The following is a 27,471-nucleotide window of genomic DNA, read 5'->3' on the forward strand; positions in this document are numbered from 1 at the left end:
TTTGTGCTTCATAAACTCATATGTATATTAATCGTATCACAATTTTTAAAGTACCATTAAGTTTTTCTCAATGTAAAACATTTCTATTGTTCATTTCTTCCTATGGAGCTGAAAATACATATATATATATATTGACAAATTGATTTTTTAAATTGTTCTCATCAATTAAATTTTCTTCTCGATTATCAGCACTTCCCTATGATTTATGTTTTTCCCTCACGGAGCCATAGCAGGCTCTTGATCCCGGTGTAGTAGTGTTAAAGCATAGAGCTTTAATGGGTGGGGTCTAGAGAATGTGATGGGGTGGGGAGAAGAAAGCAGTTGAGTCCTTAGGGTTGCTGCCCTCCAAAGGGACAGATCTAGTTCTCCGAGGACTTCAGTTATTATTTGTGATGTGAACTGTTGCTTCACCAGCAGGCCCAGCTCCGGAACCCCTCCTGCTTCCTGCCTCATGACCCAGCCTCCCCTTCTCTCCGGATTATCAGTTATGTTGAGCAGGTGTTCGGTCCATACTCTTGAATTTCCAACGGCTGAGATGGAGAAGCCTATATTCCTTATGAAGTACCTAACACAGGATTTTTATTATAGCGGTCAAAGAATGTGGAAGACATCTCTATACTTTGAGTCCAAATCTGTTGTTCTGTGCTAATTATTAATCCAGCTGACTCCGTTAGACTTTGCGTGGTAGTTTGGAAAAGCGATGCTGGTTTCTGCTCTGTGTTCTTTCAAGTATGTGACAGGAAAAATGGCAGGGTGGAATATGTAAATTGGATCTAATGTTTGGGGGTTTTTTGGGGTTAGTTTGTGTGTGTGTGTGTGTGTGTGTGTGTGTGTGTGTGTGTGTGTGTTTCTCCAATAATTTATGTTTCTATTCACTTTATATACTGATCACAGTCTCCCTCCCTCTTTTCCTACCCTTATGAATCTCTCCCCCATTACTTCCTCCTCTTCTCCTTAGAGAAAGGGGTAGCCCCACTTTGGTGCCATCCCACCCTGGGATATCTATTCCCAGCAGGACTAGGCAAATCCTCTCCCACTGAGGCCCAAACATGCAGTCCAGGTAGGGGAAAAGGATCCAATAGCAGGGAACAAAGACTGAGAAAGCTCCCATTCTACTTTTTAAGGGTCTAACATGAAGACCAAGCTGCACATTTGATACAAATGTACAGGAGGCCTAGATTCAGGTCCTAAATGCTCCGTTTGGTGGCCCAGTCTCTGTGAGCCTCCATGGGCCAGGGTTAGTTGGTTCTGTAGGCCTTCTTAGGGTTGGACCTAATAATTTGTAATCACCATCCAATGTTTTGAGTCATGTCACTAAATCAGATTCATACCTGTTAGGGTTAAGGTCTTGAAAGAAAACCATCCTTCTGTTTACCTATGTGGTTTTGAGTTTTGAGATTTGAGATCTAGTGTGGAATTGTAGTAAAACATGACTTTACAGGAGGGAGCATGTTCACAGGTGGAACCATGCTAGTCAGCATTGTTGAAGAGGGATAGCATAAGACTGCTTGTCACCAGACTAAAGAGCTGAATCTGGTGTGACACATGAGGTGTTTGGTGTCCTCTGTGCCCTGATATCTCACATAGTACCTAATCTTCCAAATTCAGTGGGATTTTACCAGTATGCAAAGGGCCATGTAAAGTCTGAATTGTGCTTTTGTAACTTTTTACTATGCAAATGGCTCTGTAACATCTGAATTGTGCCTTTGTAACTTTTTACTATAAAAATGGCCCTGTAACATCTAAATTGTGCATTTGTAACAGTTCAGTGAAAAGGCATATTTATAGCACTTTCATACTATTCAGACTTTGAAGGAGGAAAAAAAAAATCAAAGACAAAATGTGGCATTTGAAAGAAAGAAAAAAAAGTGACCAGTAAAGGATAAAATTAAAGACATGGGATTCAGTTACATGTTCGTGAGATCCCAGTTATTATGAATTGTGTACATCTCTCTCCCCTGTGCTGCTCTACCAATGGTTTTATAAGTGACTTCAAGCCTAAGACACTAGCTTCTTGGAGAATAACATCTGCTAGTGCTTTCTGATCACCCACAGGCAGCTTCTTAGCGTCTTACTTTAAAAGAATAGACGTGGGATTGCAGAGGGCTCAGTCAAAGGGTACACTGCTCTAGCCAGGGACCAAAATGCAAATCCTAGAATCCATGCTGGGTGGCTCAAAATCCCTGCAACAACAGGGGAATCCAGGATCCCTGCTCTCTGATAATGTTCATACTCATATGTACATGTATACAAACACACACACACACACACACACACACACACTTTTAAAAAAGAGAGAGAGAGAAGACTATTTGATCAGTGTCATTTTTCTGTATTTCTATTTTTATCGAAACCAAGTAAGAATTTAATGATCAAAATTAATATTTTGTAAAAGGATGCAGTGTCTTCCTTCCTCAAACATCTGACTTAACTACTCATTATATTGCTTGAAGCCCATGAGCACTATAATTAACAAAGTAAGACAGTCCTGTAAAGCATTAATTGTTGGAAGTTGGGCTACTATATTCTTAATATGAGAAACTGTGTTAGGCTTCAAATAGTGTGATTTGAGAAGATTGGTTTGATTTCTCATGGATGTGGGCTGATCTCACTGATCTCTGTGCGTTATAAGTAAAAGGCTTCACTATACCCAGAAAACCAAGAAAGAATAAGCTCTAAAGGGCTCAATGTCAGGCTTTACTGTTGCATATATATATCAAACTGCTATTTGTTCTTTGACTGATGTCACTCAAGAGCTCACCTTGAAGACAAACAGGACAGAGAAATGCATAAAGATGTTGGTGGTTGACCTATATTGTCTCTTTCTCTAGTACAAACACACACACATACACACACAATCATGCATTTACAAGTCACTATTTTAATACTCTCTTTTGCAGAGAAAGGCCAGCATGCTTAATTCCTCCTGTGTCACAGATAATTCTTTTCTTCCCTACTGAGCACGAGAAAGCAGAAGTTAAATTTGTTTTTATCTTGTTTCTTTCTAAAGGCATATCTTGACAGAGCATAAAAACCTACTAAGAAGTAAGCATTTAACTAGGTAAGTTTTCTTATTAAAGATTTTTGACGTCTGTAGCCTAAAAATACTAGTTAGATGGACAGTATGAGATATGTAACAATTTGTCTGGGTATTTAGGTTATTTTCATATTTTTCTGCAAGCCCTGATCTATATTCTTAACAACAATCAACATTCAGAAGAAACAGCAGCGTAGGAGTCTGTTTCATAGCAGTTTTGCAGCTGGGGTTTCTCTCTCGTCTGGATGTAAAAACCCTTCTCTATCTTCTCAAACACAACGACCTGGGAGGAAAAAAAAACTGGGAGTGAGAATTATTAATCTAGCTATACAAGATGGAGAAAGCACTGGGACTGGAGGACGAAGATCACCTAGCAATTTATGACACCTTGAAGAAGGGTTGGGTAACTCACATCATTGTCTTCTGGATGAAGCCAGGGACCAGGAAGGTACAGTGTTCTCTGAGGCCCGATGTCCCAATATCTTCCAAGATTACGTCCATTGATGAACACAAACCCATAATGCCAGTTCTGAAAGGCATGGGGACAGAGAGTGAGACCAGAGCACTGTGAAGTGAGAGCAAGTGCAAGATTAAGGATCCCAGTGGTGCCAAGTGTGAAAACAACTTAGAAGGCAAAACATCTAGATCTTCCTCCCCACAGTCTGAGAGTAAGAAAGTAGACAATGGAGCCAACCCTGGCCTTGAGATGCATCGTGGTCCTGCTGAATAAGTGATGAGTGTGTTACATTTTTAAAGCAGGGATTTTCTCTTCCAAAATAAGAACAAGGTAAATAGATGAACAGTGCTGCTCACAGGCAGGGCTACATAGCCTTTTAAATTATATTCTTATGTTTATTTATTTTATTTGTATAGGTCTTAGCTTTTTCCTCAGTGTACATGTGTGCACATCGTATGACTGGTTCTAGATAAGGCCAGAAGAAGGCATCAGATCATTTGGCATTGGAGTTAGACAATTGTGAGCCACTACAGGGGTACTAAGAACTGAACCTGGGTCCTCTGAAGGAGTAGCTAGTGTTTTTAACTGCTGATCCATCATCATTCCAGACTAAACATAAGCTCTTATAATATACTGGAAATATATCAAATCATTTCAGAAAAATATTTGGGACAAGAAAAAAAAAAGACAAGGAGACTTCCTGAAAATTTTTTTCTACTTAGAGACATTTTACTCAAGGGAGCTGCTGAGAACCTAAAGGAGCATTTCCTGGCCTCACAAAGTGTAAAGGTATAGCTGTCTCGGAAGCTCATCAAATGGTGTACTTTCTCGGCTTAGACTCTAAGGGACTATACCCTTAAACAAGGTGAAATAAAAATAATTCATTCCACAGAAACCTTAATATTCTAGCAACTAACACTGAACTTGGGAGAAAAGTTCTAAATGATTCCAACGTTACATTCCCTGTAAGCCATCATAAAACCAGCTGGAAGAACTGAAGACTAGTTTCTAAAGACTGGTTTATTCAAACAAGGATAAATAAGATAATCAAAGCTTTGGTAAACCCAAGGGGCCACTAATGAAGGCTCACAATAGGGCATGCCATGTATAAATAAGTTATTTAATTTAAATGCATATAGAAATACTGAGTTGCTATTTCCTGAGATTATATACATACTTATAACATTATATGAGTTGAGCAGGTTACATTTATATATTTCTGAAGATATATGCATATATATTCAACAATCAAAGAAAAAGAGGACAGGAATTTGAGAGAAAACAAGGGAGTAGATGGAGGAAGGAAAGAGAAGGAGGAAATCATGTAATTATACAATAATTTTAAAATATTGTGCTTCAAAGGTTAAGGCCTGCTGCTGGTGTTGATGTGGAAAGTGGTCCTCTTAAGAACAGTGGTGGCTTCTCAACATTAGATAGCCCTCTGGGGTTGGTTACCATGGTCAAAGGCAGTTGCTAAAGCGTCACTATCTACTGATTCACTTAATACTGATTACAGAGCAGGCATGGGTAGTCCGAACCTCATATTAGGTCTCTAGTGTTCTGGAAGCTAAGCTATCTCTGACAAGTAACGGAATAAAGATCACAGCCTATTCTCAGTCAACAGACTCATGTCCCGTTTCATTTTTTCATTAAAATCCTGCCAGAACCTTGATCAAATCACTCTGTTCCCTATTTCAAAAGAGCCTCCAGTGGGCAATTGTTGAGAACTAATAACTAGCTATATCAAGCAGAGAGAAAAAGTCCAGACTGAGCTCAGGCTAAGTGAGGAAAAGAATGTGAATTATAGACAAAGCAAGTCTGATAGTGAATGACAATCCGTTGCATTAGAGTCTTCTTCCCTGGGACCACTTAAGCAAAAAAGTCTTTGATACAAAAGTCTGAGAAACTAATCCTGATTCAGAAATAAAAAAGAAAAGGAGAAGAGCATTAACTTGATTTTGTAAGTTCAAGAGATGCCTGCACATGGGCACAATTTAGAAAGAGAGGTCTTTTAAACACAAACAAAAAAGAAATGTAACCCAGAAAGAGGATCCACGGGCTGCTTCAGGAGTAAATGCCTCTAAAGAAATGGTAGTCTGTACTGCAGAGAACACTGTAGGAAAGACTCGGACACTGTAAAAGAAAAGTCCAGATAACTGTGCAGCTAATTGTGTAGCCTCGTCCAAACAGATTCTCTACCTGCCTTTGGTTCTCTCCCTGCCTCTAAACAAATCATTCCTTCCTCTGAAAAAGACCTTTCTTTCTTTTATCTTTTTTGCTTTGTTTAGTTTTAATTCACTTTACATCCCATTCACTGACCAATCTCTCAGTCACCTCCTCTGACAACCCTCCCCTTACAGCCCCCCTTCCTCTCCTCTGAAAGGTTGGGGCCCTCAGGGTGTCCCCCTACCCTGGCATATCAAGTCTCTGTGGGGCTTAGCTAGCCACATTCTCTCCCACTGAGGCCAGACAAGGCTGTCCAGTTAGAAGAACATATCCCGAGGACAGGCAGCAGCTTTTGGGACAGTCCCCCAGCTGCAGTTGTTTAGGAACCACATGAAAACCAAGCAGCACACCTGCTATATATGTGCAGGGAGGCTAAGCCCAGTTAGTGTGTGCTCTTTGGTTGGTAGTTCAGTCTCTGAGAGCCCCAAGGGTCCAGGGGTTCTAAGACATTTCAAAAACAACAGGCATTCAGACATTTTTTAAAAATCTTTGTGGGCAAAGTCCTCCCCAGGTCAGGCTGAGGGGGTTGACAAAGTCTTCCAGTGGCCAAAGTATTAGTGTTTCTGAATGATTAACCAGTATATACATAAAATATTACTCATAGCTTCCCAGATTATTGTAGCCTGAGAAGGTTCTTTTAAAAAGAACCCTATACCAAGATTATCCAAGCCGGCCTCTTTGTTCAGCTGTGTACCACAAACCTACTTTCTTAATTATTATTCTATTGCTGTGAATAGACACCATGAACCAGGACAGTTTAGAGAAGATATTATGAAAATGTTAGAGAAGAAGAGAAAATGTTAGAGAACATTTAATTGGGGGCTTGCTTACAGTTCCAGAAGATTAGTCAACAAATAGCATGGCTGGGAGCAGACAACAGGCAGGCATGGTTCTGGAGTAGTAGTAGAGAGAAACGGAGACTGGGCATGGTGTAGTTGGCTTTAGAAACCTCAAAGCCCATCCACAGTGACACACCTTCTCCAACAAGCCACACCTCCTAGTCCTTTCATAACACTTCCACTAACTGGAGACCAAGCATTCAAACCTATGGAATAATAGAAACTATTCTCATCCAAACCACCACACCCATCTCTGTATGCTTGTATGCACAATAAACCTACCTCCTCAACTCATCTGTATAAAATAAAGATTTTCCAAGTTGCTGTTTTTGCTGGTGGATTTTCATTAGAGCACACATGGCCCACCTGATCGCAGCTTTTTGGTCCGTGTGTCTGCCTTTTGTTCATTCCTTCATCATCCTAGTCATGCAGGACATGGCATTGTACCACCAGAAGGATGGCATTCAACTAAGAACTGTACTCTTATCCAGAACAGCAAGACAATCCATAAGCATGAAGCCAGGAGAGGACTTTGAAGTAGATTATAAAGTCATGACAACTGCCCCAAGAGGATTCAAATATTTTAATTTTCGTGGATTCCTTGGCTTGAGAGGGGAAATAGAAGCTGTCCATGACAGGACAGAAAAAATTATTCAAAAATGTTTAGAAAAAATTATCTGCAAGTTTAGGCTATACCAGTCTATCCATACTAACAACAGCCCCGCTTTTACTTCAAGAATAGAAGACAGAATTTCCTAGAAGCTGGGAAAATGGTGAACAATGGAGAATGGACACTAACCCTCTGGAAAACCTTAACATGTCAATCACACTTAAGATCACCTCAGCCAGCTTTGTCAGGAAGCTGCTTTCACCCATTGCCCTGACTCATGTGGGGGGAGGAGCTACTAAAGACACTTAAGATCCCCTCTATGAAGTCTTATATAAAAAAAAAATCTATCCTGAGAGGTATTAGCTCCAACATATGCCTACAGAAATTGTACTGCCAATAAATCACACAACCCACCTATGGCAAGCAATGCCTACCCTTGTTAATACAAAGACCTAAAAGTATATTCTGATTCAGGGATAAGATTTCACCCCATCAACCAGAGATACACATTACAAAACCTAGAAACCAGGTTCTTTTAAGATAGTGTGGTGGTTTGAAGAAGAACTCCCCCCATAGGCTCATCTACGTGGATGCTAGTCACAAACAGTAGCACTGTTTGAAAAGAACATGGGGGATGATTTTGATAGAGGAAGTAGATCACTGGGGGTGGGCTTTGAGGTTTCAAAAACCTGCAACAGACTTTCTTCGTACTGCCTGTGAAGCCAGAAGTAGAACTATCTCAATTTTCCAACAACATTCATGCCTGCGTATAACCATGCTTTATGATGATTATAAACCAAACCTCTGAAACTATAAGCAAGCTCCAATTAAATGCTTTTTAAGTAAGAGTTGCTGTGGTCATGGTATCTCTTCATAGCACTAGAACAACAACTAAGACAAGTAGCTTAACCCAATGTGGGCAAGACCTTTGTCTTAATCATTGTTCTATTGCTATGATGAGACACCATGATCTCAGCAACTCATAAGTGAAAACATTTCACTAGGGGCTTGCTTACAGTTTAGAAAGTCTATTTCACTATCATCAAGGCAAGAAACATGGTGGCAGGCATGGCAGTGCTGGAGAAAGAGTTGAAAGTTACATCCTGATTCATAGGCAGAGAGAGAGAGAGAGAGAGAGAGAGAGAGAGAGAGAGAGAGAGAGAGAGAGAGAGAGAGATTGAGATTTGGCATGAGCTTTTAAAACCTCAAAGCTTTTTCCAACAAGATAACACCTCTTAATCCTTTTCAAATTATGCCAGTCCATAATTACTAAGCATTCAAATATGTTAGGTTATGGGAGTCATTTGTATTCAAAGTATAACAGACTGATTGAGTACTTGTTCAAGCATAACCCCCCAGAATTTATTATACCAGAGTAATAAGAACACAGAACCAATGTTCTAGAGACAGGATGTTTGTTTGTTTGGTAGGGGACTGTATATACCATATACATGTGTGTATACGTGTGTGTGTGTGTGTATATGTGTGTGTGTATCTGTCTGTCTGTCTGTCTGTCTTCCATTGCAAAAATCCAGATAGCTCCTGGGAAATTTTCAGTTGTGTTCTCATATACTTTATACATTATGATAAATTAGAATGGTTGAAAAAGATCATATGGTTTATTAGAAGTAAGGAAGAGAAGAGGAGAGAAAGGCAAAGGCAAATTTTCCTTCAGGTATATCACGGCCTTGCTTAACTTGGATTTGCTTTAGTTTTTTTTTAACATCTTTTTATTTTCATTATGTGTGTGTGTGTGTGTGTGTGTGTGTGTGTGTGTTCTCAGAGAATTTTATATACATTTTGGTAATATTCAACCTCTTATCCCAAACTTCTTCACTGCCTCCCTTCCATTAAACTTTGATTTGTCACCTACATCCGTGCCAATTTGTGCTTCCCAACAATCCGTGGACACATCTCTTTCCACTGGATTATGGTAGAATTATCAACAACTCTCAAGAACTAAGAAATACCAGAGGCTTTTTAGCTAGAGGTCATGGCCACGCCCCTTCACCATGCTGGGATGGTTCACACATCCACCTGGTGGATCCAGACTTTGTCTCCTTTAGTCCTCTATGCCTCTGGCTCTTGAACTCCTTCTGCCACATCCTAGAGCCTTTAAAGGGATATTTGTGAAACTAGAGACACGTACGAGGGTACTATGTGGTCGTGTTTACATTTTGCATTGGAATGGATAAAACAATAAGCATCCCCTTTACCATGAACATATAGTTTACATGATGTATTGTCATAATCAGTCACTGATTTTTGTTTTAAGTGAATTTTTCTATTATTTTTAAAAGACCTGAAATAAATTAAGACTAAAAAAGAAAAAGAAGAAGAAGACATGCCACTCTTGTTGAAGATAAGCCCCAGTTACCAGTTCCTGTGTCAGGCAGCTCACAACTGCTTCTCACTCCAGCTCCAGAAAATCTCCAGAAGAGGCCACACATATCCACATGCATGTATATAAGCACACATACATACACATGCATATTTTATGTGTGTTTTTAAAATAACACATAGTATATATTTTTTTTAAATAAACTAAATACAAAACAGAAAATACATGTTTAGGACATCGGAGAAGAGGAGGCTTGCTTACTGGTAGGTGCAGAAAGCTGTCCGTGGGAGAAGAGCCAGCGTTCAAAATTCCCCTGTAGAAGGCAGGGCCTTTGTAAGTTTTTGGAGCAAGCCTCCAGGATGCAGAGCTGAGCCTAGAGACATGATCAAAAGATGAAGCTGAAGAACACTCTTTCCAGCTCCCCTTCCAACTGACCCAGCCTTCTTTTACAGAGATCAGTACTCCACTGATATATTAAACTAGCAGCATTACTATGGCAACCAGGATACCTGATTTGTTCTAATGCTGAAGTAAAACATTAGATAATTGGATATGCCCCTTCAGGTATCTGAATCTTGGGCTTTTTGCCAGCAAAGGAATTATTCATAGCCTCTGAAATTCTCGGTGTGCATTGTGGGTAGGGGGAAGCATACCTCTTGAAGAAACTCATCTTCATGTCCAGAGAATAGATGGTGAAATTCCTCAGCATGTAGCCATTGATGGTAACCACATTATTTAATCCTGCGGATGGGAACCAGAGCAGAGTCTAGCAACAAGTGCTGGGTATTCTCCAAAGTCTGGGACAGAGAAATACAGCTTATCTGGGCTTCCTTTCAAGGAAAGCAGCTGAGAGAGAAAGTACTATCATCATTTGAGTTTTCTTATTGTATGCTTTCACAGGAATAAAAGCTTTACCCACTTAGTATAGAGATTTTTCCTGAAAGAAGACTGAGTCCTGAACTAAGACGGGCTAGCATCTAACGTAATTGTTCCTCTTTCCTGCCATGGATAACAAGAACAGTCAGAACAAAGGAGTGGGCACAAAGTAACATCACTGCTCTTGGAATTAAATAGCCCACTTTTCGCTGAGTCATTTCAGTCCTTCCAACCCCAAAACATGCATAGGTATAAGCTTCAAGTAAACGGAAAGAAGTTACATTGTTTCTTAGGACTAAAGCCTACCTTTCTGCTCATTTTGAATTTTCCATGAATAATTGATTCGGCCTTGATTCTCAACCAGGATCCTCAGAAGCTGACAACTCTGCTTAGGGGGACAAATTAGTGGAAACAAAATAGCCATCAAGATCTCATATTCAAGAACATGTTCTTTTTTTCAAGTCCCAAGAAGCTGGGTAGAGGAGTTAGAAACCAGCAGTTCCCCAATTCACACCTCTTTTTCTACCTGTCTCTCTGTATTTCTCTCTCTCTCTCTCTCTCTCTCTCTCTCTCTCTCTCTCTCTCTCTCTCTCTCTCTCTCTCTCTCTCTCTCTGTCTCTTTGACTCTCTGTCTCTCTCCCCCTCTCTCTGTTACACACACACACACAGACACACACACACACACACACACACACACACAGACACACACACATCCCATACTTAATCTACTCTTTTTTCTTTGCTGACTCTGTTAGGATGAGAAAAAAATAACCTTTCATTCTGCTTGTGATTAGCAATCCAAAAAAACTAAAGAGAACTTATACTTTCAATAAATAATTCATCCTGTAGGTCTTTAAGATACCGAAGCTTAGAAGATGCCTTAAGATTATGGCCCTATACACTTCCTGCCACAAATCCTATATGAGCAGAAATAACATAGTGGGAGAAAGTGGTAGTCAAGCCCAGAATTGGGCTGCTCATGAAAGGACAATCGACGGTATCTCCTGGGCTGTGGGATTACTTACCTGGATTTTAGGAATATTCAGAAACTTATTTTTCTCATCCAGAATTCCTATACTTTTATCATTCAAAAACACCTACAAAAATAGAGCCAGCATCAGATTGATCAATAGGCTTACCTGAAGAACAGAGGTTTATGTAGAAGGTGGAAGAGAAAGACAGATACTAACTTTAGTGCTCAGACAACTAGCAGTTGAACAGGAGTCCCTGGTAGACTGAGTTAGAGCAAAACAAGCAATAAAAGTCTATTTGATTTGACTCTAGATGTTTACTATGATTCTACCATAACTGTAAAACAAATACTAGAAAGAATATGGTGAAGTGAATCTGTAACCACACTTCTCAACAATGGAGGTAGTCTACATACCACCAGAGATCCACGCTGATGCCTACCTGTGCTGAATCATGAACTGAAGCAAAGAGACTGCCTCCAAAACAGATGGAAGTCTCATAAAGAACCAATCCAAATGGCTGACCACTGTCATTGTTTATTGGAAGGTTCTCCATGGTGACTGGAGTGTGTAATATGACAGGCTATGATGGAAACAGGGCAGGAACAGAAGACAAAATGAGGAAAAAACATGATCCTTCTCCTAAGACTCTCGTCACTATTTGTTGGACCACACAATGCTCCTCAAAGATTCCTTGAATAAAAACAATCACAAATAGATGCCGTAACAACAAACAGTTCTATGGTGATATATTCATTATCCAAGAAATTTCAGAGTAGCTTAGCATTGTGAAGACCACAAAACCACTATAATCATAAAAATTAATCAGCAGAACAAACAAACATATTGCAAACAACTGAAGACAACAGGATTTTGAACTCAGCAAACATTTAGTTATGTGGATGATTTACTGTCCTTGCTTCTTGTTCAACATAGCAACAATGGAAGTAAAGCCAATATAATTCAAGAGTTTGATCACTATAATTAGGAGAGGTTTCTCATTTAGAGGAGATAAAAGGCATAGTTTAAAAATAAAGTCTAACAAGTGGGTGATAAAGAAGATTACTTTCATGGGTCCTTAGCCAGTGACTTTCCACTGTGGGTCCTATAATAGCATTCAGCAAGTGAGTCCATCTAAGCTTAGGAACCTCTAAGACAAGACACCCTGCAGTGCCACCTTTCTCATTCTCATTGCTAAGTCTTCAAGTTCTTTACCATCGTCTTCAAAGCAACAACAGGTGGTTCCTGACCTATCATTCCAGTGGCACATACAACTGCCAAGAAGTAATTTTCAAACTCCCTTGTGAAAAAGGCTCCCTGATGAGATAATTCTTCTAGGGCCCACATCCTTCCCCTGGTCTCAAGGTCTCACCCTCCAACCCGTGCCGGTGCCCAAGCAGTGCTCACCTTATCTAAGTACGATAGGACCTCGAACAGTGGCAGGTAGAGTGATAGATTCACAGAGGGATAGACAGTCTTGGGAGTAAGAAGAGGCAACGGAGGCAGAGGACGTGCTGCAACGAGAATGGCACTGGAGCACAAGATAAAGTGGCTAAAATGAACATTCCTCTCTCTAAGCATTCCCATGACTGTCTGTAACCTTTGTATCCAGAGACAGAAAACAAAGAGTTTTATCCTAGGACATAGGCGAGCTTCTCCAAGAGAGATAACAGGTAACATTTGACATCCACACAGACCTGGTAGAGACACATATCTAGGAAGCATTAATTCTTGGTAGACAACATACCTAGTAAAAACATAGTAAGCATGTGTACCTGGGAGAAACATAGAGAAAGAAGACCAGTAGAATGCTCCGTGGTACATCAGGCAATGCTGACTTAAACCCTCACTAGACAGCAAAATGCATGCAATAGTTAATGTCAAAATAAGAAGTTTTCTTTCTGCATATGTGATTACTAAGTCCCGCACAAAAGTTTTGCAAATAGGAGGTTACTGTTCGTCATCATATATCACGCCAGTATCATAATTTTTATTTCAGTAAAGAAGGTTAGAGGTTTCTAAATGGACATACAACCCATCTAGCTTTTAAGTGGGAAACCTGGAAGTTGATGTAAGATTGTCCTTGCTCTCAGAGCTTCATAAGATGCTGCCTCCCCAAAAAGACATTTCCCTTGTTTCCCTCCTTCACAAATTATGAAGAGCTCATGAGGATGCTCTCCTCCTACTAAGGTGATAAGTACCTGAACCAGATGCGAAGAGTTTCCGAAGCTTGAAATACTTTTTTGTGTAATCACCAGCCTCAGACAGCACAGCATCATAGTCTGTAAGACAGAGGGTTCTGTTTGGGACATTCAGTCCTCCACAGCAGGCCCTGCTTCAGGCACGGGGATGTGTGAACACACAGATTCAACAAAGATGAGACAGAAGAAAGACACCCTCTGTCTCTGCCTGGGATACGGTGTAAATGTTAAACTGGAAACCTGTCCCAGATCCTATCTGGAAACCTGGGGCTCACCCTGCCTTTTCACTTTCTCACAGACAATCAATCCTGAATCCTAGTCAAGCCAAGCTAAATCCGAAAGCACTGGGGTTGGCGCACAAGAATGAGGCCGAGCATTTGGTGCTCAGAAGCCAGCCTGCTAGAAGGACGGCTGGCTGGGCAGCCTACAAGCTAAAGAAGAAAGGAAAGCAGATGAAAAGGCTCGGTGCTCAGAACAGATTGCCTGTTAGGACCTCGTGATACAAGAGCATAATTCTGGAGTCTCCTCCCCAAAGCTGTAGGACAACCCATCACGGAGAAGGGACCACAGCATCACCACTTGCCGTAGCTAGTCACAATACTGATGTAATGGTCTTCATAGTGGCCTCCGTTGATGAAACCAAAGTTGGTTCCACCATGGAACATATAAATGTTGAAGGAGAGTCCATAGCTGATGAATCTATATACTGTGCGTCGAATTTCTGTTGGGAAGAGAAGGGTTAAAAACCAAAGGGAAACAGAGATCTTAGGTAAAAAGTATCATTTCGAGCTCCATCCAGCATAGTCAATCTTGTCTTTTTCACCGTTAAGTAGGTGGGACCATACAGAGCCACTCTTGAAAATTAAGTACTGAAACCTGAAGGGTCTTTTTCTTTTTCTTTTTTCCCACTAAAGATTTGCTGCAAATTGGGCCCAAATTGCATTATTAAATGATAGTCTAAAACTCTTGTCATATAAATACTTAAATTTTTAAGTTATTTTCAAATTGCTAGTATGCCCTCCTTCCCACATCCCCAGGACAATGTCTCCAAGAAGTGTCGGGTTAAAAGCACAGCATTGTTGTACAGTGCCTGTGGTATTTATAATTCTTGGTCACAGAAACTTTCATTTTTCAAGCATAACTACCAGTGAACTCATCTTCCCTCTGGCTGCCATGGAGACTGGAAGATGGCTGTTCAGCATGAGCCTAGGCTTTGGCTGTGCTCTTTACTGGTTGTAAGACCACATATGGCTTATTTTCTCTCTGCTTCTGCTTTGCTGCCAATCAAAGAAGGCTTTAATGCCCATACCATCACAGGAACGATGAGTCAATTAACTGATGAAAAACTATGTTTAACGATAGAGACATCACCATGACCCAGACACAAGAGATCACGTATCAGTGGCTTGGTGGCAGTTATGACTGGTGATGGTGGCCAGGTTTTGGGGTGATGCTAATATTGTTCTAAGATCTTTAATGGCTGTGGTGGCCATATTTCTCTGCCTTGCGTTTTGTTTTTGTTTGGTTGGTTGTTTTTTGGTTTTTGTTTTTCTGTTTTGCAGTCCAAAGCTAGACATTGCCTATTTCTCAGTTGCCAATACTTAGGCAATTCTCCTGTTTTGGGACAAGTGAGCTTTTCATGTAGCTGTAACAAAATAGCTTCATGGCAACTCTCTTTGGCAAAGTGAATAGAAATCGCCAGGCACTGTTCTGAGTGGCAGCATTAAATCTTTTCAACAATCCTAGACTCTCCCATTCGTGACTTTTGAAGAAAGTACTCTTATGTCATATTTTACTGAGATGTAGTCTTTGTATGCTTTTATGGGTGACTTAATGGTAATTTGCTATCTGTGTACAAAGCACATCAACCAAACCAGGATGAGCAGTGTGTCTGTATCATTACCCATTGATCACTTTAGGCTGGGTCTTTACAGTCATATTTTTTAGTCATTATGAATTTCTCGCAGATTGTTTTAATAAATATTTGTCTCACTAAGCTACAGAGAGCCCTGCCTAATGTCTTCCTGCTGGCTGCATTTCGGGGTCCCTCACTGGGCTTCTCCCCTTTTCTCTATGTCCTTCTCAGTCTCTAATAACTACCATTCCACTATGCTCTTCTACAAGAGCAATGTTTTTTTTTTTAATTTACACAAATGCAAGAGAAATCAAAGCTTGTCATCCTTTAGCTGTATGGCCTCTCTTAACATAGAGAACTCCAGTTTTAATCCTGTTTCTGCAGATGACCCGGTTCCTACTAGTAAGGCTGAGTAATACTCCATTGTGCATATTTACCACATTCTTTTTATCCATTCATCCACTGATGAATATCTAAGCTAAATAATCTCCATTTTTCAAGGGACATTTTAACTCAGAAGTAAAAGAAATGTGCTTCAAATCACAAAGCTACTGCTGAAATTTGGGATTAAAGTCCTGTTCTCCAAGCCCTGGATCCAAGTTCTCATCTCTCCCTGCTTGTGGGCTCCTAGAAACCACTACCATTTTTGTTGACAATGCCAAAAAGTTCTTTCCTAGGGATGAGTACGACAACACTCCAGAACCATTTGTAAGAATGTCAAACTATTTCCTATCCTGGTTCTCTGACTGTATCTTATTCCCTGCATCACACAGTCTGAGAAATAAGGACAGTACATTGATATTTTAATTTCTATCTATCTGATTGTTGTGTTCAGTTGTAAGGCTGCTGTAGGGTAGGCATCATACTGAGTGTGCACACAGCATGGTCAGTTTGTGCAATTAGCAAAGGTTAGACGGATATTCATGTCTGTACAGGAAGGTCAATAAGCAGAGCTGTGTGAATGATTCATGCCATAGGACCTTCCTGACTCTGAGTCAAAACCAATGGTTCACTTACTTACCATTTACTCTTTTCTCAATGTGTTTACTCCCCCATGAGTCATACCAGCCAGTCCAGTATTCCATAATCATAATGGGCTTATCTTTCTATAAACAAAACAAGCCAAACACTCAGTGTGAAAAAGGAAAATAAAGCAGAACAAAAGGACCCCACAAGGGAGATGCCAACCCTGTTTTCCACCTTTTGCCCAATTCAGAGTTTCTCCCGTTTTGATACAAACGCTCTCATGTCCATGTTATTTTTATTTGTGACAGTATTTATTGTAACTTTTGTTAATAAATTATTATGTAAAGATTTTAAAGTTTATAATATTTATGAATTATGCCTTTTATGGTAATTATTAACATATCAAAATGACTAGTCATGATTGAACTTTTCCTCTTATGAGGCATAGAGTAAAGCATTTTATTTAAGTAGTTCTATTTAACACACCACCACTGATAAACTACTGCTCCCATTGTACAGATGGAGAAACGTAGGTTACTACAAACTTAAACTACTGTCTAACTTAGCTCAGCTCAAAAGTGCTACAACCTGGATTTGAACTAGCAAGAGTATAGTTCCTGCAGCCACAATCCCAACCATCACACCGTGCTATGGGTGTGATCACCAATGACTCATTAGCACAAGATATACAGAAAGAAATCAAAGTCATATATTTCCCAACTCCCCAGAACTCATTTTTACCTAAAATGTGGGTATTCCTTTAAAAATGCATCTAATGGTTGCCTAAACCCTTGACCAAACATACTTTCAAGTTAATAACTATATTCACACCACTTCCAGAAGCATTCTCAAGTAAGTTGAACAATGAAGGCTCTTGTTCAAAAGTAATATATTAATAGCAAGCCTTGAGCTTGGGGCAAATGTATTTAAGTTTTGTCTACAGACCAATCTCTCTCTCCTCTCTCTCTCTCTCTCTCTCTCTCTCTCTCTCTCTCTCTCTCTCTCTCTCTCCTCTCTCTCTCTCTCTCTCTCTCTCTCTCTCTCTCTCTCTCTGTTATACACACACACACACATTAAATGTAAAAAGAAAAATTAGGAATGACTGAAAAGTCCCTATTTAGAATTTTAACAACATATTTTAAACATAGACTAAAGTAAAGTTTCAAGAGATATTTTCTAATGTTTTGGATTCAATGTAAATATAATATACCAAAATTAATATGGTGTAAATATAGAAAAATGATACTAATAAGAATTTATATGAAGAGAAAGTAATCAACACAAATGATGTATAAGTTTTTCATTTAAGATGTTTTTATTGATATATTTTATTTACATTTCCAATGTTATCCCCTTTCCCAGTTTCCCCCTTCATAACCCCCCTATCCCATCCTCCTCCCCCTTCTTCTATGAGACTGCTTCTCCACCACCCACCCCATCCCTGCCTCCCCCACCCTGGCATTTCCCTACAGTGGAGCATCAAGTCTTGGCAGGACCAAGGGCTTCTCCTCTCTAAGTTTTATCCAGGGGGGAAATAAACTATGTAGGTAAATAAAACAAATTCAATTCAGAGATACAGGAAAAAAAAAAAAACTATTGCTCAGAAAACCTCAGAGCAGATATTAATCTAATTGTAAAAAATTGAGAAAAAAGATATCAAAAAAAAAATAAATTAAGTGGGGGTGTCCCATATGCTTTTCTTCATAAATAAATTAAAATAAACAAGAAAGACTATGACCATATCTTACTGGAATGCTTGAGAGAAGGTGCAGGTGCATCTGACAGAGACACCATGGAATGTGGCTGCCTACAGCCCTGGCCCAAGTGTCTTCATTTGGCTTAAGCAATAGCAGGACTTTGCATGTGGCTTTTGACTCGGTGATAATTGTTTCATGGACCGCAGTTGAATCCACAGGACTGTAACTATCAAATCCCAGCTCTGTGCATAAAGTTCTACATCACCTCATGTCCTGATGTCCTTATAAAGTGGAGACAGCAGCAGTACCTACACCATTACCCTGGGAGAGTTGGGAAATAATAAAAACCCAGGACAGTTCCCAGCACACGAGGGCTTAGCGAATTTTGCTACTCTCAGAGTTTGAATATGAAGTGTCCTCCACATGTTCATATGTTACGTGCTTGGTCTCCATCTGGTAGCACTGTTTTGGGAGTTTCTGGAAACTTTTGGGAGTGGGCACACCTAGTTGAGAGATGGAAGTCATTTTGGGTGGGCACTGTGAAGTATATATCCCTTGGCCCCATCCTATCTCACTACCTGTATATCCTGTCTGCTGTGATGCTCTGTCTACATGTGTGAGGCCAAGCAAGCCAGGGATAAAGCCTCTGCATTCATAAGAAAGCAAAAACCAACAATGATGACAAAAAAAGAACTTCCCTCCTCAAGTTGCTTATTAACTAATGTACAGAGGCTATGTGTGTGTGTGGGGGGAGGGGACCTTCTGACCTCTTGTGGTATGCGATGTTAACACAGTAGCAGGTACTTACTAATGTCTTCTCCAGGCCTTCTCACAGCCTTTCAGTGGCTCATCTTTTGGTATGTGTGCTACCACTAGATCAGGTTCAGCTGTGACTTAGAAGAAAAGGATCTTTGCTTTCAGGAGAAAAGCCCTGCCCAGCATGACTGTCAGAGGAAAGATGAGAGGAGAGCACACTCTGGAAGGGACTCTGCCTGACCATGAATGCCCTACCCCCGGTTCTACAAAATCCCATGGCATCAAGCCCCTCTCTCCCTAAAGACAGGGATCTGAAGAAAGAGTTTTCCATCGTATGAGGGGTGGGTAGAAGTTTGGGGGTGTTTGGACATGTGCTGTTAGCGCAGGCTCAAAACCAGAGGACAGTAAGTCCCAGGAAAATGTCTTTCTCTGCAAAAATACTTGTGTTCGAATTAGCTGTTTGTCTTTTTCTTCTTTTAACTTGTTTCCTAGGATGTATGGAGCATTTACAGTACCAGCTGGGAATTCTAGAAGCCACATACTCACTAACGGGAGTTTCTCCTGGACAATAGTTTCCAGTGAGACTGGGAACTATAAATATGCTGTGTAATATATTCATTCCACTGTGCCAAACTTTCATTCTGAAAAAATAATGGATGGTTTTCAATGTTGGTCCTTCAAAACTGTTTGGATTTTTGTTTCTTTTTGTTTTGTGGGTGCGTTTGGTGAGCTGGTTTTGGTTTTATTTAGTTTAGGTTTTGTTTGTTTGAAGGGGGATATTTATTTTGTATTTTAGTTTTGTTCTTTTATTTGTTTTTACAATCCCCGGGATGGCAAAGCCAGTAGATTGTTATTTGCTTTGGAATACAAGAATAAAACATCAAAAGCCTCTTTCTAATACTCCTGTGATAAGTCATTTTAGAATTTCAAACTTTCTGCTTCTTTGACTGCACAAGACCTGCATAAGAGCAAGCCAGTCAATAATCCAACACAGAGGGCAGAGGGGCCATGAGTCCTCAGGTGAGAGGCTTACTGTTGATGACTACTGGGGTTGACAGAGTCCTGTCTCTTTAAAAGTGTGGACCCTGGATGGTTAGTCAATAATCAGTGATGGCCCCCACTACCCACTACTGAGAAGATGAGCTGCATAAATTAAACTCCATAGTTTATTTAACACAAAGAAGAAGACATAAAGTTAGGGACAGGTGAGCTGGGAGTCAACCTGAGAGGAGCTAGGGGTAGGAGTGGAAGAGGCAAAGTTCATCAAATACATTGTATCCGTGCCTGAAATTTTCCAACAATTAATAAAATATTATAGTTTTGGTTGTGACCACAGTCTATAATGGCTGGGCCATCTTTTCAGCCCCTGCTTGCAGCCAACCATCAGACTGAGCATGGGGACCCCAAAGGAGGAGTTAGGGGGAGGACTGAAAGATCTAAAGGGTTTGCAACCCTATAGGAAGAACAACAAAATCAACTAACAGAACCCCCAGAGCTCCCAGGAACTAAACCACCAACCAAAGAGTGCACATGGAGGGGCCCATGGCTCCAGCTGCATATATAGCAGAGAATGGCATTGTCTGGAATCAGTGGAAGGGGAGGCCCTTGGCCCTGTTGAGGCAAGGGAGGGGTAATAGGATAGAGGATTGGCAGAGGGGAAATGAGAAAGGGGGACATTTGAATTATAAATAGATAAAATAACCAGTAAATATGTATATACATTAAATAAATGATAATAATTAAAATATTATATTAAAACTCCTTGTGCTGTCTTTGGTTAGATTTTAGATGAAGACTTGGGGAGTCTCAGAGACCTATCAGTTATCTATCCTGTTGAAAGGAGAGAGAAGATCATGATTGACAACAAATGAATGGGAAAAGAGCTGGCTTCAGGCTGGTGGGATAGCCTTCTAGAATTGAGGGTACAGCCATGACAACTAAACCTTGCTCAAGGAAATCCCTTTCAGGTTTGAAGCACCTAGCTCTACTCAATAAAGAGCAATTCTTGGCTTCTGAACTCTGTTACATGGTGGGTAAAGATTTCTAAACAACCTGAAGACCGCACTCTTCGCAGGCATCCCGATTCTCAGTGTGGTCCATTCCACCAAACGCTATTTGTACAGACTGTATTTAGGAGCAATGGAAAAGATGAAACATCTGCTTAATAAGACACTGATGGGGTTAAGCTCTGAACACCCCAGAAACAACTCACAGACTGTGTGAAGTTCAAGAAAAAAAAAAAGAATATATTTTAATTAAAATAGAACTGTATCACATCTCCCTTTCCTTCCTACAGCCCCTCCCAGTTTCTCTCCTATCCCTTCAAATTAATAACCTCTTTTCCTATATTATTGTTACATATATACATATGTGTATGTATATGTGTCCACAAATACTTAATTACAACCTTAAAAATGTATTCGTATACTTTTATGCAAAAATGCTTAAAAATTTGTACATTTATCTTTGTTTTCTAAAATAAAGTTTGAAAAAATAAAAATAAAAAATTTAAAAAATAAAAAATAAATAAATAAATCAGACACTGATGGGGCTGGAGAGATAACTTCACAGTTAAAAGCACTGATTGCTCTTGCAGAGGACTGGGGTTTTGTTTCTTAGCACTCACATAGCATCCTACAACCATTCCAGTTCCTGAGAATATGCCATCCTATTCTGGTCTCTGGAACCACCACACATACGTAGTTCACTACAACAGCAAAATAGCCAAGTTTAAAATGAATATAAATAGAACTTTAGTTAAAGAAAAAAAATAATGACTAATCTTTTCAAAATAGCCACCAACCTTTCCTTATGGCTCAACTCTGGATGAGTGTGGCACCTCAGATCTAAGTCATTTTCAAGTTGTGTATAAAAGAAAAAGACTTTCTGGTTTCTATGATAATTTCTCTGCTTGTTAAGTTACCATATGAAACTGAGATTAAACAGGATATATATCAGTTAAGTCAGATTCTGAGCTGTTCTCATTAGTCCGCACTCTGTGGATTTTCTCATCCAAAGGACGGGCCATTTCACCCTTTTACCCACACAAAAGAAGATGCTAATAGAAACCTGGAAAGTCCAAAGTACTAATAAACTGTTGGCTTAAAAAAAAAAAAAAAAAAGAACAGGGGAACAGGGAGATGGTTCAATGGGTAAAAAAAAAAAAAAAAAAACTTGTCACACAAGCCTAATGACCTTGGTTCCATCTCCAGAATGCAGATTAAGGTGAAAGAAAAGAATTAACTCTATAAAAATGTCTTCCGACCTCCACATGTGCACTGTGATGCATAATATCTCTCTCCCTCCCTCACTCCCTCCCTCTCCCTCCCTCTCCCTCTCCCTCCCTTTCCCTCCCTTCCTCCCTCTCTCCCTCTCTCTCTCCCCCTCTCTCTGATACACACATACACAATAAAAAAAGAAGTAAAAAGGATTCTATATTATATACTAAGTACTAACCCCTCACTGACATTTTCACAAAGTCTAAAACTCTGGATTCATCACTACAAAATAAAGTAAACCCTGTCAGAGGAAGACACATTTAATATTTCCTTGGATACTTCTCAGAACTGCATGCTGATGGAGGATCTTGTGTCTTCATTCCAAAGACAATACAACTAACATAATTTATCTCCCCCATCCTCAGCTAACATAAATGGTTCCAAGGAAGAGGAGAGGTGGGAGAAGAAAGGCAGAGAAAAGAGCACTTTTTATCTGAAGTGGAAAATGGAAGATCCAACCCTAGGATCAACAAGTCCTGATCAACTTGAACTTTCAGAGCAAAATGAAAGAGACCATATTCAGAATAAAAAGTTCCACCCAATACCACTTTCAAAGAAAGAGGAGAGATACATATTAAGATTCCACCTACTGCAGGAATTTCCTACCTAGTATTTCACAAAAGCCTTTAACCTTGTATGCTGGCTAGTCTCATGTGAACTTGACACATTTGAAAAGAGAAAAAGCCTCAATTGAGAGAATGCCTCCATAAGATCCAGTTTTAAGGCATTTTCTTAATTAGTGATCAATGGCAGAGGGCTCTGAGATCACTGTGGGTGGTGCCTTCCTGGGCTGGTGGTCCTGGGTTTTCTAAGAAAGCAGGCTGACAAGCCAGGAGAACAAGGCAGTAAGCAACACCCTCCATCTCTGCATCAGCTCCTGTCTCCAGGTTCCTGCTTTGAGTTCTTGCCTTGACATCCCTAAGTGATGCACCTTCACTTGGAAGTATGAGCTGGAATAAATACTTTTCTCCCCAAGATGCCTTGGTCATAGTGTTTTATCACAGCAATAGAAACCCCAACTAAGGAACCTTGCTCCTCCAAACTGAAGGTTTGAGACAGAAAAGTCTACATTATTCAAGAGTGGTCTTAAATACACTCATTTGCTTCCAATTTTTAAATACACACATAATCTATCAATATCTCTTCCGGGTTTCCAGTACAGCAACAAGCACAGAATTTCAACATTCTAATAAAAGCACCACCAGATGAGGTTGAGATTCCTGCTGATTCCCTCACTGTGTCCTCTGGGAGGAAGGACACCATTGGCTCCCCTTTGATATATTCATTTCTCATCTGGCATAAGCCCCTCATACTTTTCAGAGTAATCTTGCTGGCATGACCCATCAGTGGAGATGATAGAAGAAAGTTTCTTTTCACCACTTCTCACCAAGTGGCTTTGAACCCCACCAAGGTTCAGGGTAATGTGCTGATATCTGTGTCATGCCTCCTGTGTTCTTTATCAACAGTTTCACAGATGACAAGATCTTGAGAAAAGACAGATAAAACTCTATGTAGCTTACAATCTTACCTGCATGTTGTGCAGCTTAATAAAGGAATCCTTATCAAACGAATTCACGTTGATAGTAGCCAATGCTGTAGAGAGAAAAAAAAAGAGGTACTTCTGAAACATTGTGACAAAAATCATCAAAAACATGGGGCAGGGGCAATGAGTAAAAGTGGTAAAAAGATACTGTTTGTGACCCATTTTGGAAACATAAAGGACTGTTAAAGCTATTGCCAATCATACATGCAGGAACACTATCTTGTTAAATTTAACCACACTTTGTACAAATAGGTGGACCAAGGCAAGGCCAGCTAACAGAAATGTTTAGGAACTGAAGTAAAGTTTCTGATCCCAATTTCAACACTTTCCAGAGCATAGTAATAGGAGCAGAGCTATCCATCCTCCTCCAAAAACTGACAGCAGTTCATAATAACTACAAAAAACAAAAACAAAAACAAAAACCCACTAAAGATCACCTCGTGATGTTTCCTGGACCCAACCACACGATCATATCTTGGCACTTTCTCATACTATTAATCACTTTGGAGTTTGACTAAATTCTTTGGGATCTGCTAGGTGTCCACCTTGGGTAGACCAAGATTTATGATGCCAGGACTAAGAATTTGCCATAGTGCGTGTCATTTATATCCATCCAATTGTTCCCTGTGTGACTACCCATGATGATAGGATTTTTGGGGATCTAAACCATGTCCTGGACCAGCCTACATCCCTACCTATGGGAATTATTTTAAAAATTAAAAGATGTACTCAGAATGAAGAGCTCCATCAATGTTGTGTTCAAAGAGGGGGAAATGACACATGTGGTGCTTGAACTCTGAGCTTTAATGTTGAACCTCATTTTGTATCATATCAAATCTCTAGGAACCATTTAATTGACATGAGAAAGAGGATCATATATGCATCTGGTTCTCTTTGATACTTGTTTACAGCTTCTATTGGCTGGCTAGGAGCCTTGGTTGTGCTATAAAATGACTATAAACCAGTACCTCCTTGGGCAGAACCGATCTGTATTCCATTCTTATCATCTGAGGTCAAGAGGAGTTCCACAATCCCTCTATTTATCAGAGCCTGTTAAGAAAATAAATATTGTGAACTCACTCTTCTTTCTCCCATGGGAAAAAAACAGATATTGTAAAATTAGATAATGAAACAGTTTGATTCGGATGGAGATAGTGTGAACTACAAAACAGGTATATGCAATGTCTCCCAAATGAGCATATGGAAAAAAAGATTGGTACTCAGCATGATGCTTGTGGGAGATGGTAGATACTTTAGAAAGTGGAGAGGCCTTTAGGCCGTTGGAGAAATGTTCTGCAAGGAGATTGATGATGGCCCAGTTTCTTTCTCTTTCATTGCACTATCAGATCAGGAGGCAAGTGGTTTGATTCTGCCTGGTCTCCTGTGGTGATAGGCACTGACTTTTAATACAAGTCCTACTGTAGATAACCAATTATGAGCTGTAATTACAAAGCTATGAACCAAAGTAAGTCTATTCTGCTTATAGGTCAATTATTTCAGTTATCATTAACTTTTTGGTTGGCATATATTTATGATACAGGATAGTAAACCTCATCATGACTTTTCACACATGCATATGACTCAATTTGACTGTATGTAAGGTATCTGTTGGGACAGTTGGAGACTGACTAACACAGAAAGGCTTGAATGTAGAATGAGCATCTGCAACTTAGGTAATGAAAAAATTGTTGTGTTAGGCTCAGGAGGTGTAGTTCCCGTTGTTCCACTAAAGCAGTGGATGCCTATGGGCCTGACATCCAGGGTCAATGAAAGCTGAGTTTCTCAATGGCCATACTAATGAAGTACGTAAATGACAACAAAGCGAGAGAAAAGATGGAAGACATTTGGTACTTTTTCAATGGTTAAAAACTAGCTCCATTTTAAACTGAGTTCTGTTAGGAAGGAAGAAAAGGAAGGAAGGAAGGAAGGAAGGAAGGAAGGAAGGAAGGAAGGAAGGAAGGAAGGAAGGAAGGAAAGGAGAAAAGTATAGGAGTCAGTAAGATTTTATTCGTAGCCTAAGGGTTGTTGAACACAGGATGTCTATAACATGGTCCTGGGGTAAGCCTTGTCAACAGGAGAGCAATCTAATGAAGAAACTAATCTCAGAGCCACTTGTTTCCTAAAATTATTCTCCTTTTCTGTTGTTGTGTAACCATTATCTACATAAGAACCAGATGCTTATTCTGCTTCTGCTTAACTACTGCTTGCTCAGGAAAAGAATAAAGCAAAAACCATGATAATACCTCATAGAGCAGAAAAGCCTCAGAGTTGAGACAACTATGGTTTGTGCCTTTAAAAACTCCAGCACCTGTCTTCCACTTTTGCAGCAGCTCTCAGATTTGCAAAGAAGGCTGTTGCCACAGCATTTCTATAGGTAAACTTTTAAAAAAATCTTTTAAATTACTTTGTCTGGTGGTCTCAAATTTTGCATTACTATCAGGGAAAGGTTAACCCTAAGAATATCAGTCAGCTACACAAAGCTTGAACTCTGTGTGGATTCTATCTACAGAAACAAGAAATCCTACTGTGTCTGTAGAAAGGGGAAGCTATATTCTGAAAATTTTGCTTGGACCATACAGTCTGGAAACCAGACCGATGGCTCAGAAAGCATGAGGTTTTTCCTGTGTACCTATCATATTCAAATAGCCACATACAATCAGAGGTGTGAAATTAAGTGGTATCTTTGTTTGAGATAGAGCTTCCTATAGCCTAAGCTGCCCTTGAACTTGCTCTGTAGCTAAGGATGCTCTTGAACTTTTGATCCTCCTGCCTCTGCCTCTGACAAGTGTACATGACCACACCCAGCTCAATACCTTTTTAAAAAGATAAAAAAATAATATTAGCTGAACAATTACTGAGTTCAGGCCATTAATTCCCAGTTTCTGTGTTGGAAGTAAACAAAACTTAAATGGATCAGAAAGTTCCTGAAGTAGGAGATTTCTCAAGGCTCCTCCCCAAGGTTACATAAGCAGTAATAACTACTGTAGAGGGGAGACTATAACAGGTCAAATTACCTGCAAGTCGTGTGGCAACCTCCAAAGACAGCACTGTCTGACTTTTCAGTGATGCAGCGAACTTTGAGCAACCCATGCTACTATCAGAAACTCCAATACACTCACTGGTTCCTTAAGGTAGCCGTGGGTGGCATCAGTTCTTCATTCTGACATCAGTATTTTAATGGGTTTGTCCACATCTCTCCAAGAAAAGTCACATACCACCCACAAAGCTGACACATGCATTTTTAGAAAGGCACAACGTTAAGAATAAGACATAAGAGCATAGATGCAAAGCAACTATCCTTACCTTCTGAATGTAATCCATGTATTTCCTATCTTTTTGAAATGAACCGTATTCATTCTCCACTTGGACAGCAATAACGGGGCCACCGTGGCGGTACTGTGAAACAAACACATGACAGTCGAAGAACAATCTTTCTATTGGAGCAAAAGTCTAGAGTTTCGGTTGCTAATAAAAATACCAGACATGGTGCTTTCTCTCAGATCTGCTGGAGACAGGCACAGTCATTCATCTCTAGGCACATAAGCTCCTGAAGGTGTCTTACCTTTCACAATGTTTTATGGTTATAGGAGCGAGAGTTTATTTTCTATTTCTCACATTCATTAGCTATGAGCTCTCAAACCCGAAAACTCATTTCCATATCTCCAACTCCAAATTCACTACCCACCTTTCCATCTAATCCATCACACAGGCTTCCTCTCCACTCCCCATAACCCCTGTGAACAGACACTTCACACAGCTCCCTCTCTTTTATGTACCTTCGTCTTTCCCTTCTAAACAGACTGATTTTCATTTTCCCA

General features: G+C 40.0%; 1 protein-coding gene across 1 annotated transcript in view; it reads right to left on the minus strand.

Annotated features, from left to right (window-relative positions):
• Positions 1 to 3,206: 3,206 nt before the first annotated feature.
• Positions 3,207 to 27,471, minus strand: part of LOC308430920 (beta-galactosidase-1-like protein 3) — a gene marked incomplete at both ends in the record, with an annotated part of 32,815 nt that continues 8,550 nt past the window's right edge. The window contains 14 exons of the mRNA XM_080930195.1: positions 3,207 to 3,320; positions 3,450 to 3,566; positions 9,772 to 9,883; positions 10,164 to 10,251; positions 10,693 to 10,771; positions 11,412 to 11,483; positions 11,800 to 11,940; positions 12,765 to 12,871; positions 13,559 to 13,639; positions 14,142 to 14,279; positions 16,435 to 16,519; positions 23,639 to 23,703; positions 24,622 to 24,703; positions 26,957 to 27,049. Of these exons, the coding sequence (XP_080786321.1) occupies positions 3,207 to 3,320; positions 3,450 to 3,566; positions 9,772 to 9,883; positions 10,164 to 10,251; positions 10,693 to 10,771; positions 11,412 to 11,483; positions 11,800 to 11,940; positions 12,765 to 12,871; positions 13,559 to 13,639; positions 14,142 to 14,279; positions 16,435 to 16,519; positions 23,639 to 23,703; positions 24,622 to 24,703; positions 26,957 to 27,049 (1,374 nt within the window). The remainder of the gene's footprint in view (positions 3,321 to 3,449; positions 3,567 to 9,771; positions 9,884 to 10,163; positions 10,252 to 10,692; positions 10,772 to 11,411; positions 11,484 to 11,799; positions 11,941 to 12,764; positions 12,872 to 13,558; positions 13,640 to 14,141; positions 14,280 to 16,434; positions 16,520 to 23,638; positions 23,704 to 24,621; positions 24,704 to 26,956; positions 27,050 to 27,471) is intronic.

This window comes from Micromys minutus, assembly GCF_963924665.1.
Source record: "Micromys minutus genome assembly, chromosome: 16".
NCBI classification, from domain to species: Eukaryota; Metazoa; Chordata; class Mammalia; order Rodentia; family Muridae; genus Micromys; species Micromys minutus.